Here is a 14929-nt window from a genome sequence, read left to right as displayed (position 1 = left end):
CATTTCTTGAAGCCTGGTGTGTTTGCAGGTGTTCTTGTTTCATGCAACGGCCACCTTACTTTATTTCACTGCCCTCGTTGCCATTGGTGCATCTTCTTCCGTGGCTCATGAAAACTTTTACAGCCACTGGGTCGCCACTTTGGTGGGTCTATCTGCAACTTGAAGGTTCTTCAATCTGCTTTGTTTGACAAAATGAGGTGACATTGCAGGATTCAATAATCAAGTAATATTGATGCACAGAGAGAAATATATGGCAAATGATGACAGCAAGATAACATCCTGTTTTTGATCACATCCAAGTCCTTGGCCTTTTGTAATTAACTATATCAGTGAACTCTGGAATTACAGTATCTTCACCACCAAATGTTGTGTAAGTGCTGAGTTTCATATTCCTGCGAGGTAAGGGAATGGATTAGTCCTACCTCATAAGCATTCCCATCTGATATAATCAGAAACTGTCACTTTATTTACGACTACTACCACTATTATTACCCCGCGCGCATGTGAAGCGAAAAGCAGGGTTAAGCAATTGGTTCATGTCCATCCATCCTTCCAGCTGTCCATCTGTCTTATCAATTTATGATTGTCAGTGTATGATCGAGGAACAACTTATTTAAATTAAATGTTATATTTTAAACACGAATTGGAACATGAAGAGGAAGACAAATTTCTCGTTTTAACGTACTTTGGCTCTGAATTTGTCTTGATCACACATATGCAGAGTGGTGTAAAATAATATTTTACTTTGTCTGCCTGCCTGACATTCTAACAAAATTGAAAATCATTCCAAACAAGAAACATACTGTTTTAAAGAAGTTATAAAGGACACAAACAACAGGCATGAACAACTAATGTAACGTGTTAGATAGGGTGATGTAATAGGCACTGGGTAAAATGGCGATAAAACTCAGAATTAATGTATTTATACACCTAGAAAACCTCATTTTAAATTGAATTATATACCTGCACACTGTATAACACACATCGCCTTCATAATACTTCCAAGAACCGCAATATATATCGACATGTATGCATGAAAGGGAATGGTATCGGGGTGAAGAAGACGCTGTCAATATGGCTATTTATGTGTGCCCATGGTGATCAATAAAATCTCCATCTCCTAAACTGCAACTCAACGTCATCTTGTTCCAGTACAGTGTATAAGGTGATGTATATGATTGCTTCAGTCATGCTAAACTTCTGGATTTTTTTTTTTAAACGATCTTTAAAATCATCATTTTATTACAATTTAAATACACACTTCAACACTGCACAGGCTATCATGTTCTATGAACTCTCTAGTTGTTGCTGTTTCGGTTTCATGCGTAACACCTTCCATTCGCACCTGTCTTTGGAAATTTTTTGCTCGGTGGGTTAGGGATACCTTCTCTGGTTTATTGTCTTTGTGTGTGTGTGTATGTGTACATACATCACAGGCAATGAAGTTTATAATTGTAATGTATAAATAGCTGTGGAGCAATGTGAATGCAATATTATCATTGTAAGATTAACATCCCATTACAATTGGCTAAGTGTCACAAAGTCTGATAAATACGGCCCTGTGACTGGTAGGCGAATGTCCCACCCCCACGCTTGTCTTTATCTTGGGGAGGTGAATCAAAGGTTCACTCTTGATAAACGTTCACGGAGACACAGTTCTTCTGTGTTGCTGGCCAAAACGTTGAGTCATCGGATACAACTAAAGGTTGCAGCACTGATCATGGGTTAAAATCTATATATAGAGTATATATATATATATATATATATATATATATATATATATATATATATATATATATATATATATATATATACACATACATATTGTTATGGCTTTATGAACGGTATGCCGAAATTGAAACACACATTGCACGTAGACTCTTAGAATAGTTATTTCCGTAATGTACATGAAGCATAGTGCCTTCCCTGTCGGGGTTATTATGTAATTAAATGCATTGGGTTGGGTAGCTAGCGCCCCTCCCAACCCGTTGGGGTAATAGTGACATCAGCGCGTAATGACGTGTGCCGTGACTGCCATCATCATGTCGGGCATGCGTTGTTTTACTACCATGGCTTCTCAGCATGTGCGAATAACAGCAGCATTCTGGAACCTTTGCCGAAGCCATGGCTTTATGTGGAAGTGCATGTCAAATTCCCAATTTCCCCTTTGTTGTTTAAAGCCCCCACCAAGTCTTTGTTTGTCTGTTCGTCTGTAAGGACGTCTACCCTGCACTGTAATTTCTTGCCGTCTACCCTTGTACTGTATTTTGTTTCCCTCATCCCCGTTCGTTCAACTCCACCTGAACACGACCGAAATATGGAACAGGACATGACACAGCCCCCCTGCAATAATTGCCCCATTCGCTGGCTTTGTGTCATGGACATTTTTGGACATGTGGGGTTCATCCTGAGTGCATTGGGATAAAAGTGATTTCCCCATGTTAAGTGCAGAGCTCTGCTCCTGTTGTGGTGACAGCCGGAATAGTGTCGCAGCATACCAAACCTGTTGTGCATTTTGTGATACAAGCACCAAATTTGGCACAAATGTACATTAATATGGTGCGAACATTTTCAGATATTGGGCCACTTGAAATTCTCTCTTTATGTCCGCCATATTGGATTTCAAAATGGCCGCCACTTGAAATCTACATTTGCTATTATCTCTGGACGTAATGCAGCTATTGACTTGATTCTGGTATCTAAATGTATGTTTTTGGGGGCAAGGAATCCAATGGTACCATTTTCAACTTCATATTATCTATCACAGTCTGTTATATAATTTTATTTGGAAATTATCTCGGCAAATATTGGATTCAACACAATACTTTGAAAAAAATGTCTTAGTTCTGTGAATGTCTTAGGTATAATACTGACATGCTACATGGTCTAGTATTTGAGGCTAGGTGTACTGGTATCTGAGGCTAGGTATATAACGGTACTGAAGATACGTGTACATAAACAGTCATGTTTACAAGTTCAGCATTGCCACAAGTACATGTATGCTGTTGACTCATCGTCATGTGCAGTCCCCTTCACACACACAGAGGGCTGTGCACTGAAGGGCAGCCTTTTTGCACTTGCAGCGCCTCACACACCCTTTTTTGCACTTGCAAGAAACCAGCTCAATGCAGCTGTGAGCTGCCTCAGTTAGCCTGGTCCAGTAAGGTGTGTACTGTCCTTCTCCAGTCCTTGACCAACCCCAGTTGGTTGGTGGAGGGAGCTCTGGTGCTGGCAGCAGTATCTGACCCCATACATGTCCACCTTTATACACTGCCCTCTTGACATGTTCCTCCAGAGCTGCCTTCGTTGGAGGGATGAGCTGCACATTGTTCTTCCTTGCAAAGAGTTTCCTCCTGGCCTTGTCAATATCTGTGCATTTGCTGGTTCGATCATACAACAGGATCACGAACCTCTCGATGATGTGCATTGCATCGTCTGGTATGTCACGAGGTGCAGAGGACAGCAACAGCAGCACCTCAGTGAGTTCTGGCAGTACCGTCTAGACTGCCCACGCAGTCTTCTTGCCATGTCTATGAAAACTAGACACAGTGTCGCATCCAGTTAGAGCGTGGAACATTGGCAGTGCACGAACCTTCTCTCGTCCCAATCCAGCTGCTATTTCGTGTGCTGCTAGGTATCGGAAACTCTGGCCTGTTCCGAATGCCAGCCACAGTTTGTCTTCTGGTTGCAACTCCCGTACCAGGGACACTGCCAGCACCACAACATCGGTGTCTACAGTCTGGATGAGTATTGCATGGTGTTCATGCTGGACTGCATGAGATGCATGCAGCAACATCCGACTGTCAGCTTCTTCATGGTTACATGGGGCGAGTGAGGTCAGATCTGGCAGTAGTGGCTTGCTGAGCACTGCCTCTCCATCAGTAATGAGGAGTTGCTTGTCCTCCTGGTCAAACCATTCCATGAGAGCTGCTGAGAGGTACCTGAACAGCTCGGTCTTGTTGCTGTCCACTCGTAGGAAGTTCTGCCAGTTTCCTGGTATGGCTGCGGCAGCCACCACACGTCTCCGCACACCTTGTCCCCGCTTTGCACATGTACTACCTTTCAGTGAATCAGCAAGGTAAGTATCCCAGACCAGATCCCAGCGTGACACTGTTTGCAGCTTCGTGGACATATCTGGGATGAAGATCTGTTGTGCACACTCTTCAAAGGTCTTTGATGCAGCCGGCTTCAGCATCTGGACGATGGCTGCTCCATCAAGCACAATAGAGGTCGTGACAGGAGTCTCTGTCTTTGCGTCGGAGACTTCTTCCAAGCATGTGAGGAGATCACTCTTGGTACCAGTGCAGAGGCTTCCACCATCAGACAATGCAGGAGGACATGCCTGATTCTTGTGACAAAAGAACTCCTCAAGGTTTCCATCCCTCGTCTGGCAGCCAATGTACAGGCGTGCAAAGAGTTCACGGTAATTCTTGATGGAGGCGAGCTGTTGCTGACCAATGCTCTGGCTTCTTGGAGTGGAAGTGTTGAACACCTTCAGCTTGTTACGAGGAATAGGTGCGTCCACTGCCTTTGTTCTGTCCAACAGAGACTCTCTGGTGAAAGCCTCGAACTGCTCTTGGCCAATCCGCTTGGCATTCATCACGGTCTCCACAGCAGCAGGATCTGCGATCTCCTTTGTGTCCAGTTTGACTACATCCTGACTCCTCCTCGAATGGGTTGCCCATCTCCTCTATGACACCGACGAGAGAGAGCGAACATCTTTCACAAATGAGGCCTGTACACTTGGCGTCTGATCATGATGACGTGTGTCTGCTGTTTGCCGTCTCCAGTGTTGGTTCCCATCCTGGAATTCTTCGATCACCCTGGCAACTTCTGGTCCCGCAACCATCCAGCGACGTAGGGCACTAGGGTTGTCAGTGAGCCCAACTGCTCCACCGTCTCCTTTGATGCAGGCATTATTCTGCTCATGTGCCTCGTCAATCGGGATTGAAGAGAACACCCTCTGTGTTTTCTGAATGGTGAAGTGGCTTTCACTGAATTTCCTGGCTACATCTTGGTGTTTGATGGTGAGTTCGGCCATGTCCTTCAGGTGCACTGGTATCCACCTAGCATAGTGGGTGTGATCCAGTGCATGGAACCAGGGGACCAGCTCTGTCAGAGCATCGAGGTACATCATTAACGATCCCTGCCTGAGAGAACGCACATACACGAGAACCAACAGTTCTAGTTCCAGCACGGTTGCCCAGTAGTGAAACTGGGGGATGTCTTCTCCTCTCTGGCAACACCAGTCTTCAAACTCCGGAAGGTCCTCTGCATGCCTGGTTTCTCCCAGACAGTAGTGGTTGTAGGCACGGTGTTGCAGGATGTACAGTTGTGCTGCAGTCACTTGATGTGCTCTTCTTGTGCGCAAGACATGGGATGCTCGCAGGAATGAGTCTGCTGTCCCTGCTGTCGCAATCTCGGCTTGCACAAGTGCTTGCACCCAACCACTCCCTTTCAGCCAGTCCCCCAGTGTCCTCAGTGCCGCCATCTCTATGTGGAGGCCACCAAACATCACCACTATCTGGTCTTCACCATAGCTCTCTGGCCACTTCCACTGTATCTGCTTGGCCAAAGCAAACAGTGGCTGATCAACGGTGACCACTGGTGTCTGTCCAGGATTCAGGTGTTCCACAGCATTCTTCACGACGTCCATTGAGTGCCGGATCATGGCCACTGTGTGGGATAATATGTGAGTGCCAGATCACTGTGTGAGTGCCGGATCATGGCCACTACCATTGGATTCCTTGCCCCCAAAAACATACATTTAGATACCAGAATCAAGTCAATCGCTGCATTACGTCCAGAGATAATCGCAAATGTAGATTTCAAGTGGCGGCCATTTTGAAATCCAATATGGCGGACATAAAGAGAGAATTTCAAGTGGCCCAATATCTGAAAATGTTCGCAACATATGTACATTTGTGCCAAATTTGGTGCTTGTATCACAAAATGCACAATTCTTTTGAATATTTAGGCTAAGCCGCCTCACTAGAAGGCCAAATTGAGTGCATATCTGGGCGGGCAGCAGAATGGGTGAGGCTGCAGGGGCATTCCCCAATGGCTGGCACCTCATAAGATCTGACATGGCCCAATGCCCAATGGCCTATACAACCTCAGAAGATGTGACATGCGGCTCTTCGGCCCTACCTGCCCCAGGGACTATAAAGGTGTGCCTGAGGTTCTGGTTCACACTCTCTCTGCCCTGGTCATCACTCTCACTCTCTCTCTCTCTCTCTGCCCTGGTCGTCACTCTCACACTCTCTTTGCCCTGGTCGTCGCGCTCATTCTCTCTGTCCTGGCCATTGCTTTCTTGTCTTCCCTGGTTCCGGATGTTTTGAAGCTCATGGACCCTCAGTTGTCGAGTGCAGTGTCGCGGTCGTTCTGGAGAGTGGCAAGGAGAGCGGTACCAAGCTGAGGAAAGTGATGGTTCCTTGTAACAGTTGGCTGAAGCTACCCTGTCCCTCCCAATTGTATCCCTGTCTGTGAGTGTCTGATGGGGTAGCCTGTTGTATTGTGTTATCCGGTAGGTTAGAGGTAGGTTAAGCTAAGTCTGCGACTTGTGCATTTCCTTTTCTTTTCATAAATATACACATTGTTTGCCTTTTATTGCATTTCCCCCTTTTCCTTCCCCGGTTGCCCTTTGACTCCATTAAAGCCCTTGAGTTCCCTTCCCTCCTTCCCCGTACCCCACATTCCTTGTTGCAAATAAATTATTATTCTCGAATTATATCTATAATCTTCCCGTTGTTGTGCTTTCTTCCATTGGTCAAGCAATGTCCGTATGTAGATTAGCCGGAAGATTATAATTCCCAAACATATTGGCTCTCACATCAGTCCGGCATTGTACTAGTGGTAAGTTCAGCTGCCTTAATAAAGATCCAATAAAGATAAAAGTCGCACAACCGCCGAGGGTGCGATTCCCCGATTCGTAGACTGCATGTACCACAGTTAAACGGTAGTCAGACGGAGGACACTGGGTCATGTGGTGCAATTGTTGGTGTTCAGGGTAGATTAGCGACCCACCGCGACACGGACTTATTCGTGCACGACGACCTCGATTCCCGGTGAGTCCGGGGAGAACCGGGAATACCCCCACCCCCTGTAGTACCTTTGCGAAGTCGGATCCGCATCAATACATATCCATATATATATATATATATATATATATATATATATATATATATATATATATATATATATATATATATATATATATATATATATATCTTCTTCTTCTTCTTTCGGCTGGTCCCGTTCGGGGTCGCCACAGTGGATCATCCGTATGATCTGCATAGTGATTTGGCACATGTTTTACGCCGGATGCCCTTCCTGACGCAACCCTGGTCGCCTCTTACGACACAGGGATATGGTACACCTATTTTAACCGGGGTATACACCGGCCCAGTACACTGGTACTCATTTCGCCGACCTCGGAAGGATGACAGGCTGAGTGAACCCCCTGGTGTATTAATTTCGTGGCCCAATGGGGATTGAACTCAGGACCTTTTGGATCCCAAGCCGCTGCCCGAACCACTGCGCCAACACCAGGCTCATATATATATATATATATATATATATATATATATATATATATATATATATTGTATATATATATATATATATATATATATATATATATATATATATATATATGTATGTATGTATGTATGTATATATATATATATATATATATATATATATATATATATATATATATATATATATATATATATATATATGTATATACAGTATATGGTATAAGATTGGGGCAGTTGGGATAATACTTTTTTTAAAGAAGAAGGCGGCACTTCCAACCAAAAATAAACTAGATCTACTCTGCTAATTTGAGCAATAACCAAGAGCAGACCCAGTCTCAGGTAACATTTCACCAGCTCCACAGCAGGCTTCCTCAGGCCAATCGACCCCGAGCCTCGGCATGTGTCCAATTTTTATTCCGATATGACGTGCTGTTTTTCGGTTACGTTCTGGTGCTCAAGGTCAAAAGGAAGAATGCTTTTAATTTTATTTTGCAAACCGCAAACGTCAAATCACATCATTGATGGACTGCTGATATTGACATGAAGTGCTCAAAATGTTCTTTCGCAGGTGATACAATAGTCCAAAAACAGTAACGTGTTTTTGTTTTTTAATTTGTATTTATTTATTACCAATTATTCTATAGATACTTTTGCGTTGAAAAAAGAAATCTTTACCGAATATCGATAAACAATTAAACAGGCCTTGGGTTTGCATGATTGTCATTGGTCGAATTTTTTGAATGCCTTATTTAACGGTACAATAATTCCATAGGATTAAAAAGATAATAATATATATATATATATATATATATATATATATATATATATATATATATATATATATATATATATATATATATATATATATATATATATATATATATATATATATATACTCTTTGTTGCACTTTATTTTGGCGTTTAATTTTTGTTTGTATCAAGTTTACAAAAAAAGTTTGAATAATTTCCAAAGATTAACCCCTTTAGCTTTTAATTACATGTATGATCAGTAATTTGTATTTCATTTTTTGCAGTTCTTTGTGTGTTTGACCTTTGCACTATATGGAGCAAGCACCATTCTATGCGGCCAGATCTGGTGGCAGGAGAGAAGGAATGGACCCCTCATCACCGAGGCTGTAGAAAACCAGACTTGATGTGCGAGCAAATGCCATCATTTAATCTTACACCAACTCCTCACACTACACAAAACACATCGAGGAGTTCAATATGACTTTCCTTGCTCCTTCAAGATTGATAAATAATGCAGTAAGTGAAGATTAACTGGGGATTGCCATTTCTTGCAAGGAGTCTTGATGTCATACGGGCTGAAGGGATTGCTCATCTTCATGTTTGATTATTGATTTTGATCAATCGCTCAGGTTATTACTCACTTGGGTATAAAAACTACAATTGGTCTTGTAATATATTTACTTTTCTGCCAAAGTATTTTATTTTTCAAAATACTGTGCAAGTGTATTTGATTAGTAAGAAAAAAAAAACAATCTTTCCTTGCTAATAATATATACTTGTGTGTTGAAAAATAGCAAAATAACCTTTGAACCATTGTTGGACAAAACTGCGAGTATCTCGTTGGTAAAACCGTTTTAATGACCCTTGGATGATCCATTTGGTCGTTATGTCGAACTTTCCAACAAACTTGCATGTCTCGTCATCCTCAGGAATCCTGTACAAATCTTGAGTTGGAGTACAACCTCGATTATCCCATCTCACGCCTGTCTCCTACATCTTCAACTCTCCTGCAATTTTCATGTGATATTCTTCTCAATATTCTGATTACTGCCTTGTATATTAAAAATTGTGAATTGTATTAATTTTGTTTTGTTTTTTCTTTCATTAACTTCAAAATGTCTTTTTATTATCTGTCTGTTTGGTGAATGTTTCTTTCACCAATATCGAAAGTACAAACTAACGCAAGACTAAAGATTTATTGTTGAATCTCTCAGTTGCCATTGCCAATGACTTCAGCCTTAAATTCAAAGATTTTTGGTAGGTGGGAAAGAGGACGTGAGTTATTTCCAGCACCCTGAACAAATTCAAAAATTCTGGCCAAAACACCTTCAGAAAAATGTTATAGGCCTGGTTTGGCATTCCACGGCTGACCCAAGAAGGTGACGATAACTGGAGACATCAAATTAGTTGTAGCAGTTGTAGTAGTCGTAGTCAGAGTCAAACTACAAATGTTTGTTCATTCAACAGCATCCTAGTTTATGCATTTAAATATTTGTTTTATGCTTTCAAGAACACAGTAATATAATACGAGTTCCCTTACAAAGAAGGAACTTCAACCTTAATTGCCAATGGTTGTTTTTCTGTGCTCTATCCTCTTTAAACGCTGTGTCAAGCAAGGAAGTAGCATGAACCATTGACTCGTCTTTGGTAAGACTTAGCCATGGTTAGAACCACCATTCTCCCACACTCCGAGCGGACGCTCAAACTATTACGTTTCATTTCTTCTGACATTCTGCTGTCTTTCAAAAGTTTCATCCACCAGGACTGCAGACAAGAATTTGCAAGCCTCTGGAGGCGAGTAGAAGTTAGAAGTTAAAAGTCATGGATGGTAGCGTGAGATGTTCAGAGCAGGTGTAAACAGTAAACCTTTTGTCAACGGTCATATGTTGAGACTTATTGTGGATGTTCTCCTGTAGGCGGCGCACGGTATTAGTCTTTAGATCCTTTTGCTGAAGAGCATGTCTTGTTTCGAATGTCGTAGGGAGCAAATGGTTGTGAAAATAATTCCCAGACAAAAAAAATTCAAAATATTCCAATGATGTAAAATAAACGATCCAAATCCACTTTCTGTTTTAGCATTACTTAATCGAAATGAGAGAAAGGACTAATTTTGCATTCTGTTAAAATATTGTTTGAGTATAACATCATTATTATGATATATTTTTTGATACATGGTTAAAGCTCATGGAAGAGCGAAGACACAGAACAGATCAGGACACAATATAACAAAGGGAACAGCAGGAGAAAGGGGAAACGCCAATAGCAGGGCAGAAGGAGAAAGTAGGCGGACAAACAAGGAATGCAGGTAACGACGATGATTAGGGAAGAATGCAAGGGAAGGACAAGATGGATCGACAAGCAAAATTTTGGGAGGAGTGGAGTTGGTTTAATGTGTGTAGATAAGATCATGGCTTTGGAATGGGGATGACAAGAGATGGTGGTGAACAGCTGTCTTGAAGACGGGGAGGGAAGAAAGAGATCGAAGAGAGTGTGGAAGGAGGTTCCACAGGCGGGAAAAGATAGGAATAAATTAGTGGAGATGAGCAGTGATTCTGGATTTTGGCAGCTTCACGAGGAGGGGGTTTCTGGTGGACCACATGCATCCTGCAGATACTTGAGGGGGGGACATAACATGGAGAGGGCAGAGGGTGCAAGACCAGAAATGAGGTGGAAGAAGACATAGAGAGCATCGACCTCTCAGCGATGAAGTGAAAGGCCCATCGACTCAGCTTCATTGCGAGAGATTCCAATGATCTTGAAAGCCTTGGTTTCCATGGTGTCAAGCTGAGCAAGATGTGAGGCAGGGGAGCCTGCCCAGAGGGGAGAGCAGCACTCCATCAAGCTGTGGATGAAAGCCTTGTAAGTGGATAGGAGCTCAGGTGTGCAAAAGGAAGGACATTGCATTACGGAGGATACCCCGTCGGCGTCTGGCTTTGGCTAGCCAACTTTTAAATGTGGCTTGCCGAAGAGAGATCATAGCTGAGAGTGAGACCCAAGAGTGAGTGACTCAACCACTTCAAGACAGTTGTTGAGAAAGTAGATGGGAGGGTTTGTGAAATAGTCCTTTCGGAAAAGCATTTCAAACATTTCAACCAATCACTTGTATAATAAAGTGGTGAAAGTTCCAATCTCCAGGCAAGTGGAACTGGTGTGTCCATTATTTAGGGTCATATTTCTGACCAGCTATGGCAATCAAACCCACAGCATTGAATGCAATATAACAGGGCATTACTCACTCTGTCATCAAGTTAACCACTCAATATAACCAAATAGTGTACCCCAAATGACAACTCTCATGATCGTCACATCCCTTGGTTGCCCGAGTGCAGTTTTTAACATTGTTTGAAGATAAATGTATTTTTATTCCTGCAGATGAAATGGATTTTAAACAATCACTCCCGAACTTGGCTGGTAGGATGGCTCAGAGGTTGGCACAGTCGCCTTGAAGCTGTCTGGCTTGGGTTCGAACTCTAACCCAGATATAAACTGTCATCCTGGTGTCTCCCCCTCTCTCTGCCGTTCCTTTTGTCCTGTTGCATCCTGATCTGTTCAGTGTTCTAGTCCTAGCTCTTCCACGAGCTTCGACTATGTATACAAAAAAAAGCTAGAGGTAAGCCATGGGAAGTGAGTACATCCAGGATCTTCAATTAACATCTGAGAAAGGCAAGCATGAACATTTTGAAGAGAGCTTTGCCAAAAATGTCACCAAGTTTCTTTCCAAGAAGACATGATTGATGAAAGATGAGTGTCCTCTGCAGCCTGGAGAAAGAATTTTGAATTTGTTCCTGGGTGTCAGCAATAATTCGCTTGTTTTCATTGGATAACACAGCGGGATCTTTAACATCCACCGGGTAATGCTTGCAGAGGGGGTTGCCAGCTTCACATCCATCTGACCGAAGGCACACTCAATTGACACAACACCTTGCCCGTGAAGCACCAACCCAACAGCTTATATTCGGGCCAAGAATCAAATCCAGACAGGACAGCTTAATGTGAAGAACAAAATCATCCCAAGCTTTAGATAGGAAAATGTTCAAGTGACTTCTGCTACCTATAGCTAGTCGTTCCCTCTCCATCACACAGGTCAGGTCACGTATGGAAGCATGCGCCAGAGCATGCGCGTCGCCGCGTCCACTTTCTGCCGGTACTCCAGGGATATCCGTCTGGCCATCCCACAAGTAACTTTCAAAAATGTAATGGATGCAAATTTCCCTCTCACAAGTCGAACCCTCCAGTTTCTTTATCTTTGTCGCATGGTATAATAATAATAATAATAATACGAGTTCCCTTGCAAATAACTACAACGCAGGAGGAGGCCATAAGGCTTATCAAAACTGTACAATGGTTGCCAAACAATGGTTGTTTGTCCATGATCCATCCTTTTAAAATGCTGAACGCAAGCAAGGAAGCAGCACACAACATTTTTAATGTCTTTTGTCTAATTTGGCCAAGAATACGACCTCCCAGAATTAGGGCGAACGCTCCAACAAACTATGCCACCAAATCTGGTGTGTTCCACCACTAGAGCCAGGCTACAATTTTTATTCATCACTTTGATGAATTAAAATAGCTCAACTATATGGCCAAGATGTGGCAAATAATACAAAAGGGTATCTTTATGAGGTTTACTAGCGAGTGGGCCTCCCCCTCGCCCTGATCTTATCTACCTGTCAGATCTTATCTACCTGTCGAAGCAAAAAAATGAATAAAATAAAATTGGACGCGCCTAAAAACTGCTTCTGAAGTGTCTGAACCCTGAAGTTGCGATCTGTGAAAGTACAGTAGTGTTTCAACTCTACTCCGCTAGTCTTTCAATCACGTTTCTTTTTCCAAAATATTTTGGGTAAAATGAGTGCTAAGGATCAAGACGCATTTTGCTTTTGAAGTGTAAGGTGCAGGGAAAATGCGTCCAAAGTCAAACTAGCATATTCAAAAAATTCCGATTCTCATTTGATGAATAAATACTTAACGTCCTCCTTTTCCTCTACTCCTCCTTCTAGTTAGCGAGTATGAGGCAGTGCCAGGCCAAACTTATTCGTCTAGCGGTTGGTTTCAAATTTCGACTTTGAAGGCAGCTGCTCGGCCCGTCCCGACGCGCTCGTTACCGCCGTTCTAATCCAGGGTGATTTGGAAGGAAATGGTAAAATGAAGAAAGCTTGCTTGTTCATTGCCACAGCTGCCCTTCGCACGCCACTTACCAAGCACGTTGTTGGATTAGTCGACTCTACATGGAAGCAGCCCACGTCCATCATGGTGATACTTCAGCATCATCACCGTTCTTAAAAACTACTTCTTGCATAAAAAACAAAAAATGCCTCTTCGCATTATAAAACACCGACTCCCTTGTGGATAAACACCAGTGACTGCGAAGGTTTTGTTTATGATGTCACAATTTAATCCTCGTCAAGCTTTTTCATGTACAGAGCAATCATCGGGAACAATGTACAGGATATTCATCAAACAAAGTTGCATAAATGGAGGATACTAGTTGGATAATAGGACTCGGTCCAAACACTATTTAAATGTTCATGTAAGGGTAGCGGTCACGCCAATCAAAATCAGATACAAGGAACTGATGTCGTATCGGAGACAATTTGGCCACTGGTGAAACACCACATTAATCTAATCTATCAGTTTATTGAATTAATTAGTTTGGGGGATGGAAGGAAAAATGGGGAGAACAGAGTGACAGTGATAGCAAACCGCCAGGGTGATATTGTTGTGGGCCGGGGTTCGGGGGCGATAAACGACTACGAAGTGGAGCAGTCGAGTCGTTTCCACCGAACACCCCGGAATTTAGGTCGTGACTCTTGGATAAGTACGAGAGGTCACGGGTCCCTTAACGGACCGTGGTCGCCAATATTTCGACGGCGTGGGGTAGGGTTAATTGCCAAATTTCAATATACCTAAATACCCACGTTGTCCAACTACCGGGGAAAACCACACCCTCGACTGACTTTGTCCGAATTGAGTCGCTCCCAGCTGGATCACCGACTCGGATCCGGCGTAACCTAGCGGAAGTTACCAAAAACGCGCCGGACCAAATTAACAATCCATGGCATGAACGACCCAACCAATTCGCAACATGCACCATGCTAGGCCAATGGAGGAAAGCACAGAAATTGAGCTGGTACATTTAACAGGGGTTTATTTTACATTAATCAGGAGGGAGACACAGAGCAGAGTTAAACCGACTAAAAGCAATGCAGGTATGTACAAGGCATTTAAACAATTCGACTTACAAGATGGTGCCACGCACGCAAGCACGCGCACACACACACACACACATGCACACACACACACACACACACACACACACACACACACAATAAATGGACCTCGTGGGTCTATTTTCGGTAAAGCCGGGTACCTTCCCGCCTCGTGCCGTTTCACCAGACCCGCACTTGTGGAGCTCGGAGTCCGTGGACAGGAACGGGGATCCCAGCTCGAGCGTTCCAACACAAAACACCACGGTGGGACTCGAACCCATGAACCAGACCAAGCCGCACTCGCCACCAAGACCGCAGACCGCAATCGCCACAATCCTGCAGAACGCAATCGCCACGATCCTGCAGAACGCACCCTTGTCTGCCCAACACTCGTCCAGACAACCACTCTACTCTTCTGAGGTGGGAGGG

At 43.2% G+C, this 14929-nt stretch overlaps 2 protein-coding genes across 3 annotated transcripts in view; one reads left to right on the top strand and one right to left on the bottom strand.

Annotated features, from left to right (window-relative positions):
• LOC147023790 (plasmolipin-like) overlaps positions 1-9369 on the top strand; it is a 48944-nt gene extending 39575 nt beyond the window's left edge. The window contains exons 3-5 of one of the 2 annotated variants that reach the window (XR_015060374.1): positions 29-142; positions 8576-8807; positions 9221-9369. Coding sequence is in view for 1 of the 2 variants with exons in the window: in XM_085889596.1 (XP_085745722.1) it covers positions 29-142; positions 8576-8695 (234 nt within the window). In the remaining variant the exon portion in view is untranslated. Of the gene's footprint in view, positions 1-28; positions 143-8575 lie in introns of both variants that reach the window. The other variant, XM_085889596.1, reaches the window with a different exon arrangement.
• Positions 1-14929, bottom strand: part of LOC147023789 (forkhead box C1-A-like) — a 328450-nt gene that overhangs the window by 64070 nt on the left and 249451 nt on the right. The gene's annotated exons all lie outside the window — the stretch shown is intronic.

The sequence above is a fragment of the Eptatretus burgeri genome, chromosome 7 (genome assembly GCF_056783735.1).
Source record: "Eptatretus burgeri isolate ZD-2024b chromosome 7, Ebu_testis_v1, whole genome shotgun sequence".
In the NCBI taxonomy this organism is placed as follows: domain Eukaryota; kingdom Metazoa; phylum Chordata; class Myxini; order Myxiniformes; family Myxinidae; genus Eptatretus; species Eptatretus burgeri.
Note: the sequence above shows the minus strand (reverse complement) of the source record. Positions and strands in the feature narration are given on the sequence as shown.